Source organism: Ursus maritimus, unplaced genomic scaffold (assembly GCF_017311325.1).
Source record: "Ursus maritimus isolate PB19 unplaced genomic scaffold, ASM1731132v1 scaffold_35, whole genome shotgun sequence".
Classification (NCBI taxonomy): Eukaryota; Metazoa; Chordata; class Mammalia; order Carnivora; family Ursidae; genus Ursus; species Ursus maritimus.
In genome coordinates this window covers 8406326-8424039 of record NW_024426119.1, presented here as the reverse complement: position 1 = coordinate 8424039, position 17714 = coordinate 8406326, and the positions used below count along the sequence as shown (strand labels likewise).

General features: G+C 53.4%; 1 protein-coding gene across 1 annotated transcript in view; it reads left to right on the top strand.

The window, feature by feature from the left end:
- The window catches only part of PLA2G4E (phospholipase A2 group IVE), a 58846-nt gene that overhangs the window by 30574 nt on the left and 10558 nt on the right, over nt 1-17714 (top strand). Inside the window, exons 3-12 of the mRNA XM_008702220.2 lie at nt 5624-5760; nt 7717-7848; nt 8744-8784; nt 10803-10845; nt 11688-11751; nt 12620-12780; nt 12880-12969; nt 13348-13385; nt 15090-15225; nt 16486-16622. Of these exons, the coding sequence (XP_008700442.2) occupies nt 5624-5760; nt 7717-7848; nt 8744-8784; nt 10803-10845; nt 11688-11751; nt 12620-12780; nt 12880-12969; nt 13348-13385; nt 15090-15225; nt 16486-16622 (979 nt within the window). The remainder of the gene's footprint in view (nt 1-5623; nt 5761-7716; nt 7849-8743; nt 8785-10802; nt 10846-11687; nt 11752-12619; nt 12781-12879; nt 12970-13347; nt 13386-15089; nt 15226-16485; nt 16623-17714) is intronic.

Sequence of the window (17714 nt, the reverse complement as noted above, 5' to 3'; positions counted from 1 at the left end):
CTCCTTGCTTCTGCAGGAGTTGGTGGGCTGTTAGAGGTGAAGGAGAGGGGGAGACCCATCTGTCAGCCTAGTCCCAGTGCACCTTCTCCGTGCTTGGATCCTAAACCGGGTTCTGGAGTTCATGGCAGAAGCCACATAGCACCAGCTCTGCGGTGTAGCCCATGGATGCGGTTTGACTCACCGGCGCTGTTTGTGCAGTGTTTTCTTGCAGACTTCACTCTGCCCTCATCCCAGCACCTGCTGCATTCCCAGGCTATGGGGGCCCTGGGAAGTCTCAGCTTCAGTGAGAAATGAAGGCATTTGGGTGGGCAGGATGCTCCCCTCGTGCTTGCCTTTGGGGTGGGATTCAAGAAATCAGGAGAACCCAGATGCCCTCCCTATGCCGCCCTCAACTTGCCCCATCCAGAGAGAAGCTTGGAGGAGGAAGCTGTGTCAAGGCCGCAGGGCTGAGAGCATGTCCCCACCTACTGGTGACCACACAGGAATGGCTCAAGAGCCACCAGGGCTCCCCAGAGCTCCATCATATTCCTCCTGCCCTTACCCTGGGATTCAGGCTAGAGAGGGCCTCAGCGGGGCAGGGAATGCAGGGAGCTATGATACCAAGTGTACATTTTAACAAGGGAAGACATTTATACCCGAAGCAATTATGGACTAGTAACAGGAGATGGCATTCTAACCTTGTCGCTATAGAATTTAGAACTGGGGGCGCCTGGGTGGCTCAGTCAGTGAAGCGGTTAAGCCTCTGACTCTTGGTCTGGGCTCAGGGCACGATCTCCAGGTTAGGAGAGCAGAGCGGCACCAGCGTTGGGCTACACGCTCAGCAGGGAGTCTGCTGGAGACTCTTTCCCCTCCCTTTGCCTCCCCCTCTGTCCCACCCCCTGCTCATGTTCTCTCTCTCCCTCAAATAAATAAATAAATAAAATCTTAAAAGAAGAACTGGAGGAGGACACTGAAAGCCGGGAGTGGCTAAGGAAGGCTGCTCTGAGGGCCCGGCATCCAAGAAGGGCAGAGTGCGAGCGTCCAGAGGTCCTGGGAGCCCAATCTGGCGGAGAGGCCGTCTTGAGGGAGGGACAGAAGCCACTGGGCGTCTGCGAGCACCTGCGGGGGCAGCCGCCAAACAACGCTTGCTCCTCTGAACAGCCCGAGGGCAGTGCTGAGGCCCGTTCGGCACGGGAGGGCTAGTGATTGCCTAAAGGTGCAAGCAGTGTTTGATCCCAGGTCTGGACTCTGAGGGGTACAGGGGACAAGCAGGAGATGGAGGCTGGGGCCAGGCAGAGGAGGGATGGGGAGCCATGGGACAGGGCACCCGAGTTCCTGAGGAAGGGATTGCATGATTCCCTGAGGCGTGAGGCAGACTGTCCTGGAGCAGAGGTGGGGAGAGGCTGACACACTTGCTGAGAAACTGTTGCCACAATGCAGGCATGACTGTGCAGGGCAGAGGAGGGAGGGCCCTGGGGCTGAGGGAAAGCCAAGGGGTCGGAAAGGACACCAGCTGGGGCCCCGGAAGGCAAGTGTCTAGACCCCATGTCAGCCAGTGTCCAGTGTGGGCCTGGCTCTGCCAAGAGGCTGGTGGGAGAGCCAGGGACTTCTCGGGCTTCTTGGGCCTCCCAGGCCACCGGAGAGTGATCTGAGGAGAAGTGTTCCCTGGGCAGGGCCTGGCCATGTCTTCTGCCTTTCCTGGCCATACCACAGTGGGTCACTCAGACACTTCACCCACCCCTGGGCAGTGCTCACCCACTCTCCACGCCCCCGGGATACCTACAGCTTGCACACGCCCACAGCTGCCCTCACTTGTCTCCACTCCTGAGGTGTGTCCGTCCCAACCCTGAGGGTCACCCAGGCTTCACACTCTCCCGGCATGCCTGCACCTGTGTGTGCAGACCTTTTCTTTGTCCAAGCCTCTTTCTGCCACACCCGTCCCCTGCATATCCCAGAGGTGAGGGAATGGGGGAACAGGCAGTGGGACAAATGGGCTGAGGTCTGACCCACTACCCTCCTCTTCCCTTTCCCCACAAGCCCCTCTGGCACGCAGGCTGCCTTTGGGAGGTTTCCAGGTCCCCTTGGAGGAACCCCTCGTTGTTTATGTTGTCCTCATTTCCCCTGAGGAACAGGGTGGGAGGCACACATGGTATCTGGGGGTGCCAGCCTGGGGCATGTTGTGTGTAGACCCCACAGGGGACCTAGGCTGGGCTCTGTTGCCACCTTGCCTGATGTGGCTGGCGACTATCCTGATGTCTTCTGGGTCCTGGATTACTCTTGCCTCAAACTGTTTCCTTCTAGCTTGGATCAAAAATGAGCTGCCCTCTGGTTCAATACTCTAGTGTGTATCTGACTTTCCTAAGATTTCAAGGAGCCTGAAAGGGATGAGATTTGGGGATGACTCCCTTGTCAAGGAACGCTTCACCAAGTCCTGGGCCAGGACTGAATAGAGTGCGCCTGGAACCTCCCAGCAGCCAAGAGCTTTTATTCCTCTTGGGAAAATCAAGTTAAAACTCAAACCAGAACCCCAAGGGACGTGAGACAGGTGTCTCCAGAGGTATTAGGAAGATAGTGTTCTCAACATCTGTAGGTCTCGTTGAGTCATCTCTGCCACCCACATTCCAGGAAAGGAGGCATGTCGCTCAAATGACCAAGCCCTCTGTCACTCCAGGAGGAACAGGATTAGAACCATCTATGCCTAGGAAATCCCCTGCAGTCCCTGAAATCCTCAGAACTGGGTCAGCATTGCTTAACCCTTCTTCACTGCCAGCGCGCCTGTCACTCTCCTTCTAGTCAGCTACTGATGCCCACCCCAGAGCATCCTCCAGGCCCCTGCTGGCCTCGCGCCATCAAGGCGCCTCTCCCTCCCCAGAACTTCCCCTCCTTCGGCTGCACTCTCCTTCCCAACCTCGTGGAGAGCGGTGGGACGAGCTCTCTCAGAAAGAACTGAAAAACAGATCAATGCTGGGTGTGTGGGTGTCTGATCAATCCTGTCCCTCCAGGGGTATTTTATCTTACCTAGAGATTTAAGCCTTAGGCTGAAAATACGGAGATTTTATTTGCTAGGCTTAATGGGAGAATTTTAGGCATGGACTGATAATAGTAAAGGGATTTTAGAGGCAAAGGGGCATTTACAGGGTCGATCAAATCATGCTAAGCAAATGGGTTGGTGGGGCCCCTGCCTACAGGCTCCTTCCTACTCTACAGGAGGCAGACCTGAGGGGAGTGTCTCAGGCTGAGGAGGAACGGCCGGTGTCCAGGAAAAGCCAATGGAGGGGGTCCCAGGAGATCCCTGGGGAGTCTTCCTATAGGCAGAACAATTAGAGATCCAAGTGGCTTACCTATGTCTGTGGTGACTCAGCCCAGAATTTGATACAGTGCTCTCAAGCAGGAAGTTGGGCTTTTCCTTTCAATTCAATTTATTCAGCAAACGTTTAGCAAGTGCTGACACATGGTCTCCAGGCCCTCCCAGCATTTAGGGTGCAGTGGAGACAGATGCTCTGACTGGCACTGTGGGGCAGTACAGCCAGTGTCCTGCCAAGAGAAGGGCAGAGACCCTAAGCTGGGGGGGGGGCACCTGGCCAAGACTCGGGGACTCAGGGAAGGCTTCCAGAGGAGGTTCCTTCTGAAACCTGAAGGGGCTAGCCAAGGGAAGGGTGAGGTGAAAGTGGAAGAGAATGGTGCTCTAGGAAGAAGGAATGGCAAGACAGCATGGCACTTCTGAGACCCACAAGTGACTGGGTTTGGCTGGAGTCTAGAGGGTGAGTGCAAGCGCTTGTGTGCATGTATATACGCGTGCACGCGAGTGCATATGTGTGTGTTTGGTGGCAGGGCAGGGGCTGGGTGATAGAGAGAGTAGAAGGAGGAGGCTGAGGCTGGGGAAATGGGAGAGGCAGCCATGTTGAGTGGTTGGGACTCATCCTGGAGGCCAGATGGGAGCCACTGAAAGTTTTAAACTGGGAGTAACATGATCAGCTCTCAGAAGATCACCCTGGTTTCTCCTGAGACAAAAGACGAGAGTAGGGCAAGACAGGAGCCACGGCATCCAGTCGGGAAGTGGCAGCAGAGGCAATGGTGGCCTGCACCAAGGCAGTGGCAGTGCAAGTAAGAAGTGAGTGGGCTGGAGAGGTCAACAGAGTTAAACTGACGTCATGTAAGAGCCAAGGATGATACTTGATGTCTGGCCTGGCCACCTGAGTTGACGGCGAGGAGGAGCAGGTTGGGCATGGAGGGGATGGGTGGGGATGATGAGGTCATCATTTTCTTAGATTCCTCTGGGTTTTGGTCATTCTTTGTGTCTGGATTAAGTGATTATGACCTCTAAAAGGCAGTGTCATCCTACCTTTATTCAGTGGGAGGAGGGCCATGCATTCTAATTCACTGAATGTCAAGCCCTCAAAGATTCATCAGACGTTGGAGATGAAATCAGAATCTCGGGATGCTCATGATGCAAACAGTGGTTCTTAGCTCTGGTAGTGTTCTCAGTGGAGTGACAACATGAGACTAGTCAGTCCAGGGGGACACCTTGTGTTTCACTCTCACAGGACATTACTACTAACAACTATGAACTAGTTTGGGTCAGTCGTACTACAATAAAACTCCTATCTTCACACCGGCTCCACCATCTAGGGGATTCTCTGACACTGGGGACTGTATTGACTTACACCATTTTCTACATCTCTGGTATGGACCCTGGGAATCACCCCAGCAGATTGCCAGGAGAGGGACAAGGGCAGTCACAGCACCTCTTCCTCCCTCCTCCCAGCTAGAATGGAGGGAGCCAGGCTAGGCTGCTATTTTTTTTTTTTTTTTACCCCTATGCCTTCTGCTGCTCCAGCCAGAAGACCTGAGAGGCCTTCTTCCACTTTGGGAGGGCCTTTTAAGAACAAATCCTTTGTCCCTTCTCCAGAGCCCATCCAGCAACATTGCCCTTGGGTTGTTCATTTCAAATGAGAAAAACAAAACAAAACAAACAAACAAAAAAAAAAACACGTGGCTGCAGATGTGAGGATTTCGTGGGTCATATGCCTCCTGCTGGGAGACTAGTGTGGGTATGAAGAGCCTGGCAGTCAGGACATTAGTCCTATGTAAATGGTGGTTCTAGATTCTCCTAAACTCTTATTCCACCCAAGCCCTTTCCCACCCTGGCCCTCTGGGCAGACTCACAGCAGACTCTGTCCCCTTGCTTCTCAGCAGCCTGGAGGAAGAGTAGAGCCCTACTTGGTAGCATAGGCTAAGGCAAGAGTTAAACTGGACTCTGTGGGGCTCATCCTCCAGATCTTCCCCTGGCGGAGGAAAAACTGCGTAGCCAGACCTTGTCCCAACCTAGGAGGTGTTTGCTCAGAGAGCTGGCATGCTTCTGAAAAGAGCCAGAAGCCATCCGTGTCCATGAGAGGACCAGTGGGATCTGAATCCCCCTCTGTGAATTGCCTAGCCTGCAGGCTGTGGCCTTCTCAGGGGTTCTGGGACAAAGGCCTTTGGAGAGTCAGACCCATGAGTGAGGAGGGGAGACAAAGGCCTGAAGCTGAGACAAGGGCTTGCTCTGGAAGTGACTTGCCTGAAGTTTCCTTCTGACCCTCCACTTTCCTCTCTGGACCCGGGTTGGCTCCCCACCTTTTCCCCAACCCTTGTCTTCCTTGGACAGTGAGCCAGACAGATTGCTTTGTGAGCCTCTGGCTGCCCACCGCTTCTCATGAGAGGTTGAGGACTAGGACCATCTCCAACTGTCCGAACCCAGAGTGGAATGAAACCTTCAGCTTCCAGATCCAGAGCCAAGTGAAGGTGAGACTCAGAGGACACTATGTGTCTGTCAGCCCTGCCTACATTTCTATTCCCCTCCATGCCTGCTTGTCCTTCTGTTTGCTTATGTGTCTTTCTTTTGTCTTTTGTCTTTCTTCCCACCTACTTCTCCTCCTGCTAGCCACCCATCTTCCCACTCACCCACTCCTTCATTAGGTCTGCCTCATGTTTGTCCCTCTGAGTCTACTTATCCTTCTACCTTCTTTCCTTTCTCTCTTGTCCTTCTACCTAATTGTTGCTGGAACTTGTGGTTCTTGCTGCAAAACTAAGCGTGTTTGCAGAACATGCTCCAAGTAGGAGAATCATGGTGGGGAAGGGCCATTCTATTCACTAGGTCCAAGGCCAGTCTAATTCCAGCCAGAGGGTTTTCCCTATCTTAACTCCTTTTTAGAAGGCTTTATTATTTCTAACTCCTTGAGTGTCTATTCTTTAATTTGTTGGGCTGTTGTTTCATGGTGTCGGCCTTCTTCAGATATATAGTGATTCCCCTGCTGGAGAATTCTCCCTTGAGCATACCGAGCTGTGACCACCACAGCAGAGTGCTTTTTTTTTTTTCCTAACGTGGAGCCGAAACTCACAACTGTGAGATCAAGAGTCAGACACTTAACCGAATGAGCCACCCTGGTGCCCCCTCAGCAGAATGCTCCTAAAACAAACTTGGCCTCATCATAGAGGTATCAATCACAGTCTTGGGGCACTTGAGGCCTGACATCTCCAGCTTACTGCTTCCATATTTTAGGGTGATTCTTCATTTCTGGTTCATGATAAGTCCTTTTTTGCTTTCAAGAATGGCTTTAGGGGCATCTGGGTGGCACAGTCAGTTAAGCATCTGACTCTTGATGATAACGCGGGTCATGATCTTTGGGTCATGGGATTGGGCCCCATATCAGGCTCTGCACTTGACACAGGGTCTGCCTGGGATTTTCTCTCCCTCTCCCTCTGCCCGTGCCTGCTCCCCGCCTTCTAAAAATAAATAATCTTTTTTTTTAAAGGGGCTTTATATTTGTTACTATAAAAATATCTCTTCTATCATATTTATGGTTTTGGTGAGGAAGGGGGATTTTGGCATGGGTTCAGTCTGCCATCTTGAAATCAGAATTTCAACTTCCTTTGTCTAAAGATCTGTGGGGCTGCTCATATGAATCTACGGGGTTGGTTCTGGGGCATGTCTGTTTTTTTAGTAAGTCCAAGGTCAACAGATCATATTCAGTAAGGAACCCTCAGACCACGTTATGTCGACCTGATAAGGACCAAAGAGGCAAAACCAGCCCCAACCTGCATCTCCCAGGGTCCTTGGAACAAGAGACCTCAGAGGCTAATCCATGTCACCCAAAACCACTGGCCTCAGCGTTCAGCCAGATGTCAGGTAGCTGCTCAACTCTTGACATGCAGCTTTGGGACCACCCATGAGACCTCTTTAGGGGCTGATAAATCAGAAGATAGAGTTTAAACACCTCACCCCAAGCCCATCAAGTATGAGAATCCCTGTAATCTGCCACATCACCTCCCTGGAACATTAAGGTGTTACCTTCCCTGAATTGGGTTTTCTAGCATTTAATGGGCTGTCTTTAGCTCCTGGGACTCCAGTGCTAAACACAGTCTGTGAGTTGGCAAGGGTCTTGCTTGCTCTGCCTCCCTCTGCCTCCCATTATTCCCCCAGGTGAAATGATATCCCTCACTCTTCACAGGCCCTTGCCAATCTTGCAAAAGAGCAAAATTCTCCAGGAGAATCAGAGCAGAGGGTCAGGAAGTCTTCAGAGAGTTAGAAAGGAGTTTAGTTTAGACACTATCCCCCCTGAGTTCATTATTCTACAGATGTCTCTCACACCTGAGCAGGGAGCTCTGTGCTGTTCCCCATCCCTCAGACCCACCTCCTTGCTAGGAAAATGGGTCTATGCAAGCACAGTAGCCAGACTTGCACCCTCCTTTCTCCCCTAGAACGTGCTAGAGCTGAGCGTCTGTGATGAAGACACACTGACCCCAGATGACCATCTCTTGACAATCCTCTATGACCTCACCAAACTCTGCTTCCGGAAGAAAACCCACGTGAAGTTCCCACTCAACCCAGAGGTGGGTGCTGGTGTGCAGGCCCTCAGCCTCCTGCCTCATGTGGAGCAGCTGGTTATGTCCATGGTGCCACTCTACGGTCTTCTCTCTGTGTCGCCGGGTCAGGAAACAACAGTACCGCTGGCTCAGTCCCAGTGCTATGCTTACTAGCTGTGTAACCTCTGCATTCTGTTTCTTCATCTGTCCAATGGCAGCGGTGATGCCTCCCTCACAGGGTGGTTGTGGCACTGAAATGCGAAACCTCAGAGGGACAAACATGAGGCAGGCCTAATGAAGGAGTGGGTGAACGGGAATATGGATCGCTAGGAGGAGGAGAAATAGGTGGGAAGAAAGACAAATAGACATGAGAAGGACACATAATTAAGGCCCCTAGCACTGTTCACCGTACAAAATGGAGATGGAGTTGTTGGTTCCCTTTCTGCCCTCAGAGTCCTGCTGCTGAGAGAGCCCAGGGGACAGAGGACAGATGAGGGTAAAGAAGGGAAAACCTGCAAATCAGAGAACATCAGAGCTGGAAAAGACCATGCTGTTATCAATTCAATCATTCAACAAATCCTTGATTTCCCACTACAGGCCGGACACCGTTCCAGGCCCTGGGGACACGGCAGAGGACGAGTCCCCCTGCTCTTGCCTGGCTTACATTCTGGCAGGGGAATTTGGGTCCAATGAAGTCACAACTTCCTGAAGTTACACAGCAAGGGGTGTGAAGGAATACATGGGGGAAGGGGCACCTATCTTTCAGAGCTGAGCTGGCTGGGGATGGTATCTCAGCTCTCCCTTGCCCAAGGTGCTGAGCCCCTTGGGAAGGCAGGAGAGCAATGGGAAGCTGAGGGGACATGTTTTGGGGCGACAGGGGCAGCCCCAGATCACAGCTGCTTTCCCCTTATCCCTCTGCCAGGGCATGGAAGAGCTGGAGGTGGAGTTCCTGCTGGAGGAGAGGTGAGTAGGCCCCAGCCCCCTAGGACCCCTCCATGGTCCTGACTCCCAAGTGGTTCCGGGCAGGCATTTCAGAGCCTAGTCTGCCTTTTTGCTGCCCTCCCCTCTCCCACTCTCACCCCTGGCACCCCACACTGTGCCTCTGAATCACTTGGGGTCTTCTAAATGCTGTAGGTGCCTGGGCCCCACCCCTACTCATCTTGTTCTACTGACAACAGTTTTGCTTCAAAGATCTAGAATTCTGGCCAAATTGCCTGCCTCAGCTCCCTTGCATTCCTGAGAGTGGCCTCTGGGAAGAATTCCTGCCACACAGTGATGGGGCCTTGGAGAGGCCAGGCTGAGAAAGAGGTCAGGACCAGGGGGTCTCCTTCTTGACCCTGAATGGTTAAAACAAAACTTCCCCAGGGGCACCTGGGTGGCTCAGTGGGTTACGCGTCTGTCTTCAGCTCAGGCCATGATGTCGGGGTCCTAGGATGGAGCCCCATGAGCCCTGTGTCTGGCTCCCTGCTCAGCTTCTGCTTCTCCTTCACCCTCTGCTCCCCCCCTCCCCTGCTCGTGCTCTCTCTGTCTCTCTCTCTTTGTCTCAAATCAAATCTTAAAAAAAAAAAAAACAACACCTCCCCCAAACCCTGGCCTGAAGCAGCCTGTCCCCCTCTGTAGCCAACTCTGGAACCACAACCAAGGAAATGCTCAGGTCCAACATGAGGGGTTATTTCCCATCATTTTCAACTAGGAAAATGACCCAGGGACCTAGAGATATGACTATGCTGGGCACTCGAGTAGAACTTGGCCCCAGAGCTGGAAGATAAGGAGAAGAGGACAAAGAGAGAAGGGGAGAGAAGGGACAAGCCTGCTCAGGATGCCAGCGTGCCTTGTGATTGGGCAGCCAACTCCTCTCCGTAGCCCTGCTAGGGCTGAGCCCCTGGACTTAGGACCAGCCCAGGAAAAGGGGGGAGGGTGAGAGGCAGCGGCTAGAACAAGAAAGCTTGTCAAACTGCACTCCAAGAGAGTCCTCTACCCTAGGGGTGCTTGGAACTCTTTGGGGTGCCTCATTTCCCATCAACGGCTGATTAACAAATTAAAACCAACTTTGTCTCCCATTGAGGAACATCTGGGCTCTCTCCTCCAATTCTTAATTCAACAAGACTTGGGGGAAAATTCATTGTAGCTTACAAAATGAAACATGTCGAAATTGGTAGTTAGAGTTGATCTGGAGACGCAATCATCTCGGGCCTAATTTTGGCAAGGGAGGCTATAGACTCCCCTAGGCTAATTGTAACCTTGGAGACTGATATTCTTGACTTTATAGCATGAAGACGTTTCATATGCACCAGGCCCCTCTCTGGCTGGGTCAGAACTGTTTGTTAAATGCATGAATTAAATAAAGCACAGAAAGGAGACTGGGTCATTTCTGCCTCCAGAACTCTTCACATCTGCTGTAGGTGGCCGGCTCGGGCCTTTTCCTGCCCCCTGTTCATCTTCACAGCTCCTTATAGTTGGCCCTAAAGCACAGTTGGGCATCTGGCAGGGCATTTATAGAACAGTTATCCTTAAAAAAAAAAAAAAAAAAAAGGAACTCTTCTCCTCCTTCCAACCTATACATTGATTTTTTTTTTCCTATTCTGTTTAAAATGTATGCTACTTTTCTCCTTGACAATCCACAGATCTAAGGTTGCTTTTTTTTTTTTTAAGATTTTATTTATTCACTTGAGAAAAAGAGCACAAGCGTGCGGTAGGTTGGGGCAGAGGAAGAGGGAGAAGCAGACTCTACACTGAGCAGGAAGCCTCATGCAAGGCTCACTCCATTCTAGGACCTGAGAGCGTGACCTAACCCACAGGCGAAGGCTTAACAAACCGAGCCAGCCAGGCGCCCCGTGATCTAAGGTTTCTTAAGCTGCTATTTTTGACAAGGATCAGGGAGGCTCTGCCGTCTCATTATTGACCCTATAGGTTCTTTAACACCTCTTGAGAAATCAAGCAAGAATGATATAACTGACCGGGAGTCTCCCTTTGTTTTCCAGTCCCTCTCCACCCGAGATCCTCATCACCAATGGCGTGCTGGTGGTAATTTGTCCTTCCAGGTTCCTGTAGCTCTGGAGGCCACACCTGGCTGCTGCTCCCAGGGGAACAGAACCGTGGGAGAGAACACAGCCCACCTGAGCCCTTGTCCCAGAGCCTGCCAGGAGTCAGACCAACTAAAGCAGACCAACAGGGGCTTGGGCGGGTGGGCCAGGCCCCTGCTTCCGGGGAGGCGGGAGCTGGGGCATCCATCACCCTGGCCCAGCATCCCCTATCCCACAAGGACCACCCCTCCCCTTGGGAACCCCCCCAATAAAAGCACCTACTTGGAAGCAGCCTCCTCCCACATTCAGCCTCTGTCCCATTTCCCTCCGGCTCCAACTCCTCTACCAGCTCAGTGCTTTAAAAGATTTTCATAATTCAGCTATCGGTACAGATATTTCAGTTAAATGCATCTAAAGCCTCAGGATTCGAGGAGATCACTCCCCCGGAAATCAGTCTTGGGGAGGCTGTGGTAAGAGAATCTGACTTTTAGAAGACTATTTTATTGGAAGTTCTCATTCCAAAGCTCACGGTGCAATGTTGCCTCTTTTTATTTTGGGTCAATCAGCCTCCATCCCTGATGTGTAGCTGAGAACATCACCCCTAGTGAATGATGACCATACAGCCTAGATTTTTCAGGACAGCTTCATTTTCAAATACTCCATCTCTTAATGAGATGACAAGCCTTGATTGGGTTCAGAAAATGTGATCTGCACACCATCATTTCCTGGAGCCGGCCCAAAATCAGACTAGTGCTGAATCGATCCCCTGGTTCATCTCCATTTGGCTTGGCAGAGGGAAGGGGCAGCTGGTGCTCAGACTGACCCTCCCTTCCTTTGTTGCAGTCTCGGCAAGTTTCCTGCCTGGAGGTTCATGCAGAATGCAGGAGGCGGAGGAAGAGCAGGAAAAGTGAGTCCTTTGACCTCTTCTGCTGGGGGTGGGGGTGGGCAGTGTTTCTTCCCACAGCTGCCCTGGGCTCAGTCCCCATTGAGCTTGGCCGGGGCTCCTTGGGATCACCTCACCCTCAGGGGTCATGAACCCTCTGTAGGGACCCTCTGCCTGCTCTTCCAAGCTCCCATGGGACCTCAGAACCTCTCAGGCCTGACGAGCGCCCTGGGCTGGGCTCAGCGGCACAGCACGGCCCACTCTGCCCACAGGGGCGGTGCTGCATGCCTGGTCTGGTGCAGTGGTCAGCCCCAGGGCAGGTGGGCGCTGACAGCACCCATGGCCCCTCTAGCTGTACCCCTTCCCACAGAGGGTCCTGGCATGTTATGGCCAGCAGGGACCTAAGAGATCCACAGTTACAAGACACTTCTGTTCACCGCTCCACCCCATCTCACCCACGCAAGGCTTCCAGCCCCGTCCCAAGAGAGGAGAGCAGGGCAGCTGCATGCACATGGGAGAGGGAGGGAGGAAGAAGCTGCACCCCCAAACTGGTTGTATGGTGAGGGCATATGCAGGGCACCTCCCGGAGAAGCAGAATCTAAGAGGACACCTCCCGGAGAAGCAGAATCTAAGAGGACCAGTCCAGAGGACTCAACATCTCAGGGCTTGCTGGGGACCTCATTTGTCCGCATCACACACAGCCTCGTTAAATACAGATCCCTGGGCCCTGCCCAGCCCTACAGAATGAAACTCTGAGGCATTTTAATCAGTGCCCTAGATGCTTCTAAATCCCCATCCCGGGGGTTCTTCCAGCTTGGCTTTCTCCTGGTCCAAGCTAGGGTGGAGGAGTGAGAGGCTTCTAGGGGCTCAGGCCTCTTGTCCTCTCTTCCAGTGAAGGACCTCCTGGTGACAGTGAAGGAGTCCTTCGAGCACACCCAACGCGTCTCGTGCTGCCAGGAGCCCTGCCCCCCAAACCCAGCCTGCTTCCACTACCCCAAGTACTTCCAGCCCTGCATGCACGTGGACGTGCCCAAGAGCCAGTGCAGCCGTGGGGTACGAGACAGTGGCGGTGGGGGTGGTGGAAGGGACTGGCACAGGCGGGGCTGCCAGAGGAGCCCCTCACCCCCTCACAGAACCCGCCCATCCTTCCAGCTTTGCTGCTGCTGTGCACCCAGGAAGAACAGCCCTGTCCGCCAGCCCCTTGACTGCCTCCCCGATGGCCAGACCGTCACCCTGCCGGTGGTAAGGGCCGGGGTGCGAGAAGGAGCCCCTGAGCAGCGCAGCCCACAGCCCGGAGCTCCTGTGGGAGGGAGATGGGGGGGCATGGGGCGGAGGTGACGCGGTGGGGGGCTGTCTCAGGTGGGGCAGAGGAGGCTTGTGGGGTAGGAGACTGCGGGCTGCGCTGTGGAGCCAAAGAGAATGTGTAGAGGCTGAGCTGAGGATCATAGAGGCAAGCCAGGAGGGGAGATGAGGGCAGCGAGTGTGCACGTGCACATGCGTGTGCACATGTGTGTGCTGAGTCAGCCAGGGTGGACTGTGTGGTGAGCTGCCCCTCCTTTGCTTGGGACAACTTGGCTCTAAATTGTCATCCCTGAAAAGCTGCTGTCTTTCCCTTCCCAGGGCGAGAACTGTGAATTACACATGAAGTCTACACCCTGGTAAAGTACCCTCCTGTCTGTCCCTCTGACTTCCTCAACCTAGGGCGTGAAGTGTGGCTTTGATTTGCATTTCCCTGATGGCCAGTGATGTTGAGCATCTTTCCATGGGCTTATTGGCCATTTTTATATCTTTTTCGGAGAACTGTCTATTCAAATCCTTTGTCCATTTTTTTAAAGTGGGTTACTTGCCTCTCATTGTTAAGTTGTGAGAGTTCTTTTTATATTCTGCATACAAGTCCCTTGTCAGATATATGATCGCACATATTTTCTCCCATTCTGGAGGTTGTCTTCTTACAATCTTGACAATGTTCTTGGAAGCAAAGGCATTTTGAACTTTGGTGAAGTCCGGTGCATGCACATTTTTTCTTTTGTCACCCATCCTTTTGGTGTCCTATTTCAGAAACCATTGCCTAATCCAAGATCATGAAGAGTTACTCCCGTTTTCTTCTAAGAGTTTTGTGGTTTTAGCTCTCACATTTAGGTCTATGACAGGTTTTGAGTTAACTTACATATACAGGGTGAAATAGGGATCCCGCTTCATTCTTTTGCATGTGAATATCCGGTTGTCTCAACACCATTTGTTGAAAAGACTATTCTTCCCCTCTGAATTGTCCTTTGACACCCTTGTCAAAAATCAGTGATCTGTCTGACAAGAGGGACACTCAGCAACTATCAACCAGTGTTGTCATTACTGTTGTTTTATTATTTATTTTTTGTTGAGGCCAAGGAAAGAGTTATTTCCTTATAATTGTGTCTCTAGGCCTGTGCTCAACATGGAGGAAACATGATGGCAGAGCTCCCAGGCTCTGCTTTCAAGGACATGTGGTCTGGTTGGTGACTCGGGCCACTAAGTAAGACTGAGGTCAAAAATTGTCAATGCCCATTCACCCAGAGTCCCTGGGGACCTGAGCCTGGGACGACACCAGGGATGTAAGTAGGCAGAGGGAGGAAGCTTCTGGGGAGGGCAAGGGCTGCACAAAGCCTCGGAAACAGGACTGCTTCTGGGATCTGAAAGCCAATGGGCCCTTCCAAGAAATTGCAAAAGGTGAGGTTGCACAGATCAGCTAGGGTCTTGGCTGCCAGGCCAGGAGCCTGGACTTATCCAGGGCAGGGATATGGTAAAAAGAAGGCAAGTGTTAGACATGCTACGACTCCTGCCTTGCAGACCTGTAGGGATGAGAGGGTGACGGCAGGATTATGAAGGCTTTTTGTCAGGTGCACAGACACACAGAAGGAGTATTTACTCCAGGAGCAGGGAGAACTTACCAAGGAATGTGGACTCCACAGGAAAGCCCTTACTATAGAGCCTGGTCCAGAGGGATTGGCCAAAAGGACCCCAGGGCTCCTTGTCACCCATGTCTAGCCTCGGGTTTTAGAAGATACCTGGGAGAAGCCTTCCTGGACTTTCCAGATCGGGCTGAGGATGCAGAGGGTTCGGGATGAGTCCCGATTTTGTCGAGGACCTGCTCAGAGTGTGTCAGCTGAGGCTTTGGGGGCTTTCCATTTGCCATTAAGTGCTGGAGACAGTGCGGCGAGTTAAGCACGATTAGCCCCATTTTACAGAAGAGAAAACAGAGACCCCAAGTCACAGAGATGGTATATGGCAGAACCAGGCTTCAAGCCTACGCCCCACGGACCCTAAAGCCATGTCTTCATGGCGGTGACATCTACAGACCCACTTATCACGGTCCCCTGTCCCCATAGCCCTCAGACGCTGGACGTGCGGCTGGGCTTCAGCCTGTGCCCGGCAGAGCAGGAGTTCCTGCAGAAGCGGAAGCCGGTGGTGGCGCAGGCGCTGCAGGAGGTGTTGCAGCTGGAGGCCGACCTGCCTGTGGACGAGGTGAGTAAGCAGAGGTCTGCCGGCCGGGCTTCGTCCCCCTCTGAGCCGAGCCCGTCCCACCCACACCGCACCCTGCCGGCCAGCCCCAAGCCCTTCTCTGCCCCATGGTGGCCTCGCCACTGCCTTTGCTGGGTGCCAGGCTGAGGGCTGTGCTGGGTGTGATTCAGTTGCGTGTCGGCAAGGGGAGGGCAAAGTAGAGAGAGAAAGGAAGGAGCCCCCGCTGCTCCTCCCCATGCACGAACAGATCCTGAGCTGACAGTGAAGTCTTACTTATGCAGGGGCACAATGGCCTCCTCTCCCCAGCCAGTGCCACCTCCACCCAAAAGGCCCTGGGCTCTTTGTTCTCGACTTCTCTCTCCCCCCAAATATGCACACATACACAACTCCCCAGAAAAACAGCAGTGGGAAACTACAGAGCAGCAGCCTCCCCTGCAGGGCTAGCTTCTTCTCACAGGGCAGAAAGCATGCCTTGGTTAGAGCCCTTTGTCACCTCCCTGGTAGGACTGAGGTCCCCACCCCCCACCCCCCCCCAGGCAGCAGGTCATCTTCCAAGGGCCTGTCTCCTGAGGCTGACCCGAGGCGAGAAGATGGAGCCCTCATGCCCGAGGAGGGCTGTGATGGGGCTTAGCAGACAGAAGGATCTCACCGGCCCTGCTCAAAGAGAGTACATCTTGGCAAGGATCCCCCTCCCCACTCTCCCATCTTTAGGGAAAAGCACCAAGGGCATCTTAACCCTATGTAAATCCAGAGGTGACAGCCCTGCTCCTTCCCATGTCCAGAATTCAGTGATTCCTGCTGTTGTGCATATAGTATATACTGAGCACCTGTCATGTGCCAGGTGTGGGCCTGGTGCCCTAATATCCTATCCTTGCCCAGAAGGAACCATTAGGGACTCGCACACTGGCTGGGTTCTCGAGAGCATCCCTTGGCCCGCTGGACCCAGTGTCAGCACCTGTTAACTGGGCGCTAGACGAACAGTGCTAAGAACTCTTTCAGCCACGACGTTCTGATTGACCAAGCTGTGGGACGCTTCAGAGCCGTTCACCCGCACCAACTATGGGGTTTGGAGCGAAGATCAAATTCTAGACCTAGCAGGGGGCCCACCACTCTGTGAAAGGCAGTTTTCAGGTCACTCAGTGTCTCGCTCTCTGCTGTCTGTAGCCAGTTCTCCCTCCTCCACCGTTCTTCCTAAGCGCCTGTCTGTCAGTCCATGTCCCCCAGCCCGCAGCGCCCCAACAGTCTGCGTCTGTACGCTCCCAGGTGCCGCTGATAGCCATCATGGCGACAGGGGGCGGAACGAGATCCATGACCGCCATGTACGGCCACCTGCTGGGGCTGCAGAAGCTGAACCTCCTGAACTGTGCCAGCTACATCACTGGCCTGTCCGGGGCCACCTGGTAAGGCCTGGGGGCCGCTGCCCGCGGGAGCCCAGAGCAAGCAGTCGCCAGGCCGGCCGGGGCTCTCCCCGCCCCAAGGCAGCGTGACTGGCAAACCGGGGCGGCTGTGTGACCTTGGGCAGCGGCTTCACTTCTGGGAGACTCAGTGTCCGAATCTGTAAAGTGGGGATGACAATAGCACTGACCCCACGGGGTCTTTGTGAGAGGCTCCCAGTGCTGGGTGCCTCGGGGCTGCGGCAGGGATGCGGGGACGCGGTGGCTGGCTGTGCAGAAACCACTCCTGCCACGGACCCATCCTGCGGGCAGAGGCAGCTGCCCTCTCCGACCCTGCCGGCCCAGCTGCTCTGGCGGCCCCAACCCACCCCCATCTTCGCCCCTCTCTCTGCCCTGGCGGCTTCGTCACTCTCTGCTGGTGAGCAAGGAGAGCGAGCCCCCCAAGGCGAGGCCAGTGTGAGGTCAACTTCTCTGCAGGAGCCACAGTGCCTAGGGCCCACAGTGCTTGTAGAGGCCCACAACAAGGTTTTACTTTCTTTTAAGATAGGGGGGAAAAAAAAAATTCTAGGTTGAAGAAAGTGTATTAATAAACAACATTATTATATTTGTTTTTATATAACAATCATAAAACATAATTTTTAATATTTTTATGATAGAATATTTTTAAGACTGAAGTCATAACACAGCCCTGGTCCAGGGTGGGAGGGGTCCCTTGACCACCAGGCCTGCATCTTCTTCTGTCAGGGACTGGTGGGCCTCTGAGCCCTTGAGGTCCCAAGCTGGCCCCTCATCCTGGAGGAGCTCTAGGTAACTTTCATTTGAGCAGTGGACATGAACTTGCCCTTGGAAGGCCAAGGGCTGCTGGTGCATCAGGAACTCTGAGGCTTCAGCCCAGATGGAACAGAAGGACAGCTGACATTTATTGGCATAGCCCATGGGTGGTACACTAAGGAGATAAAACCTGCTTCCATCAGGGTCGAGGGGTGCCTGCATCCTTCTAGCACTGCCGGCCAAGCAGGAGACTAGGAGGAACTTAGAGGAATGTGGGGGGAGGGGGAAGTGTCACCTGGCCTGGGAAAGCACTGGGAAGTATTCTTT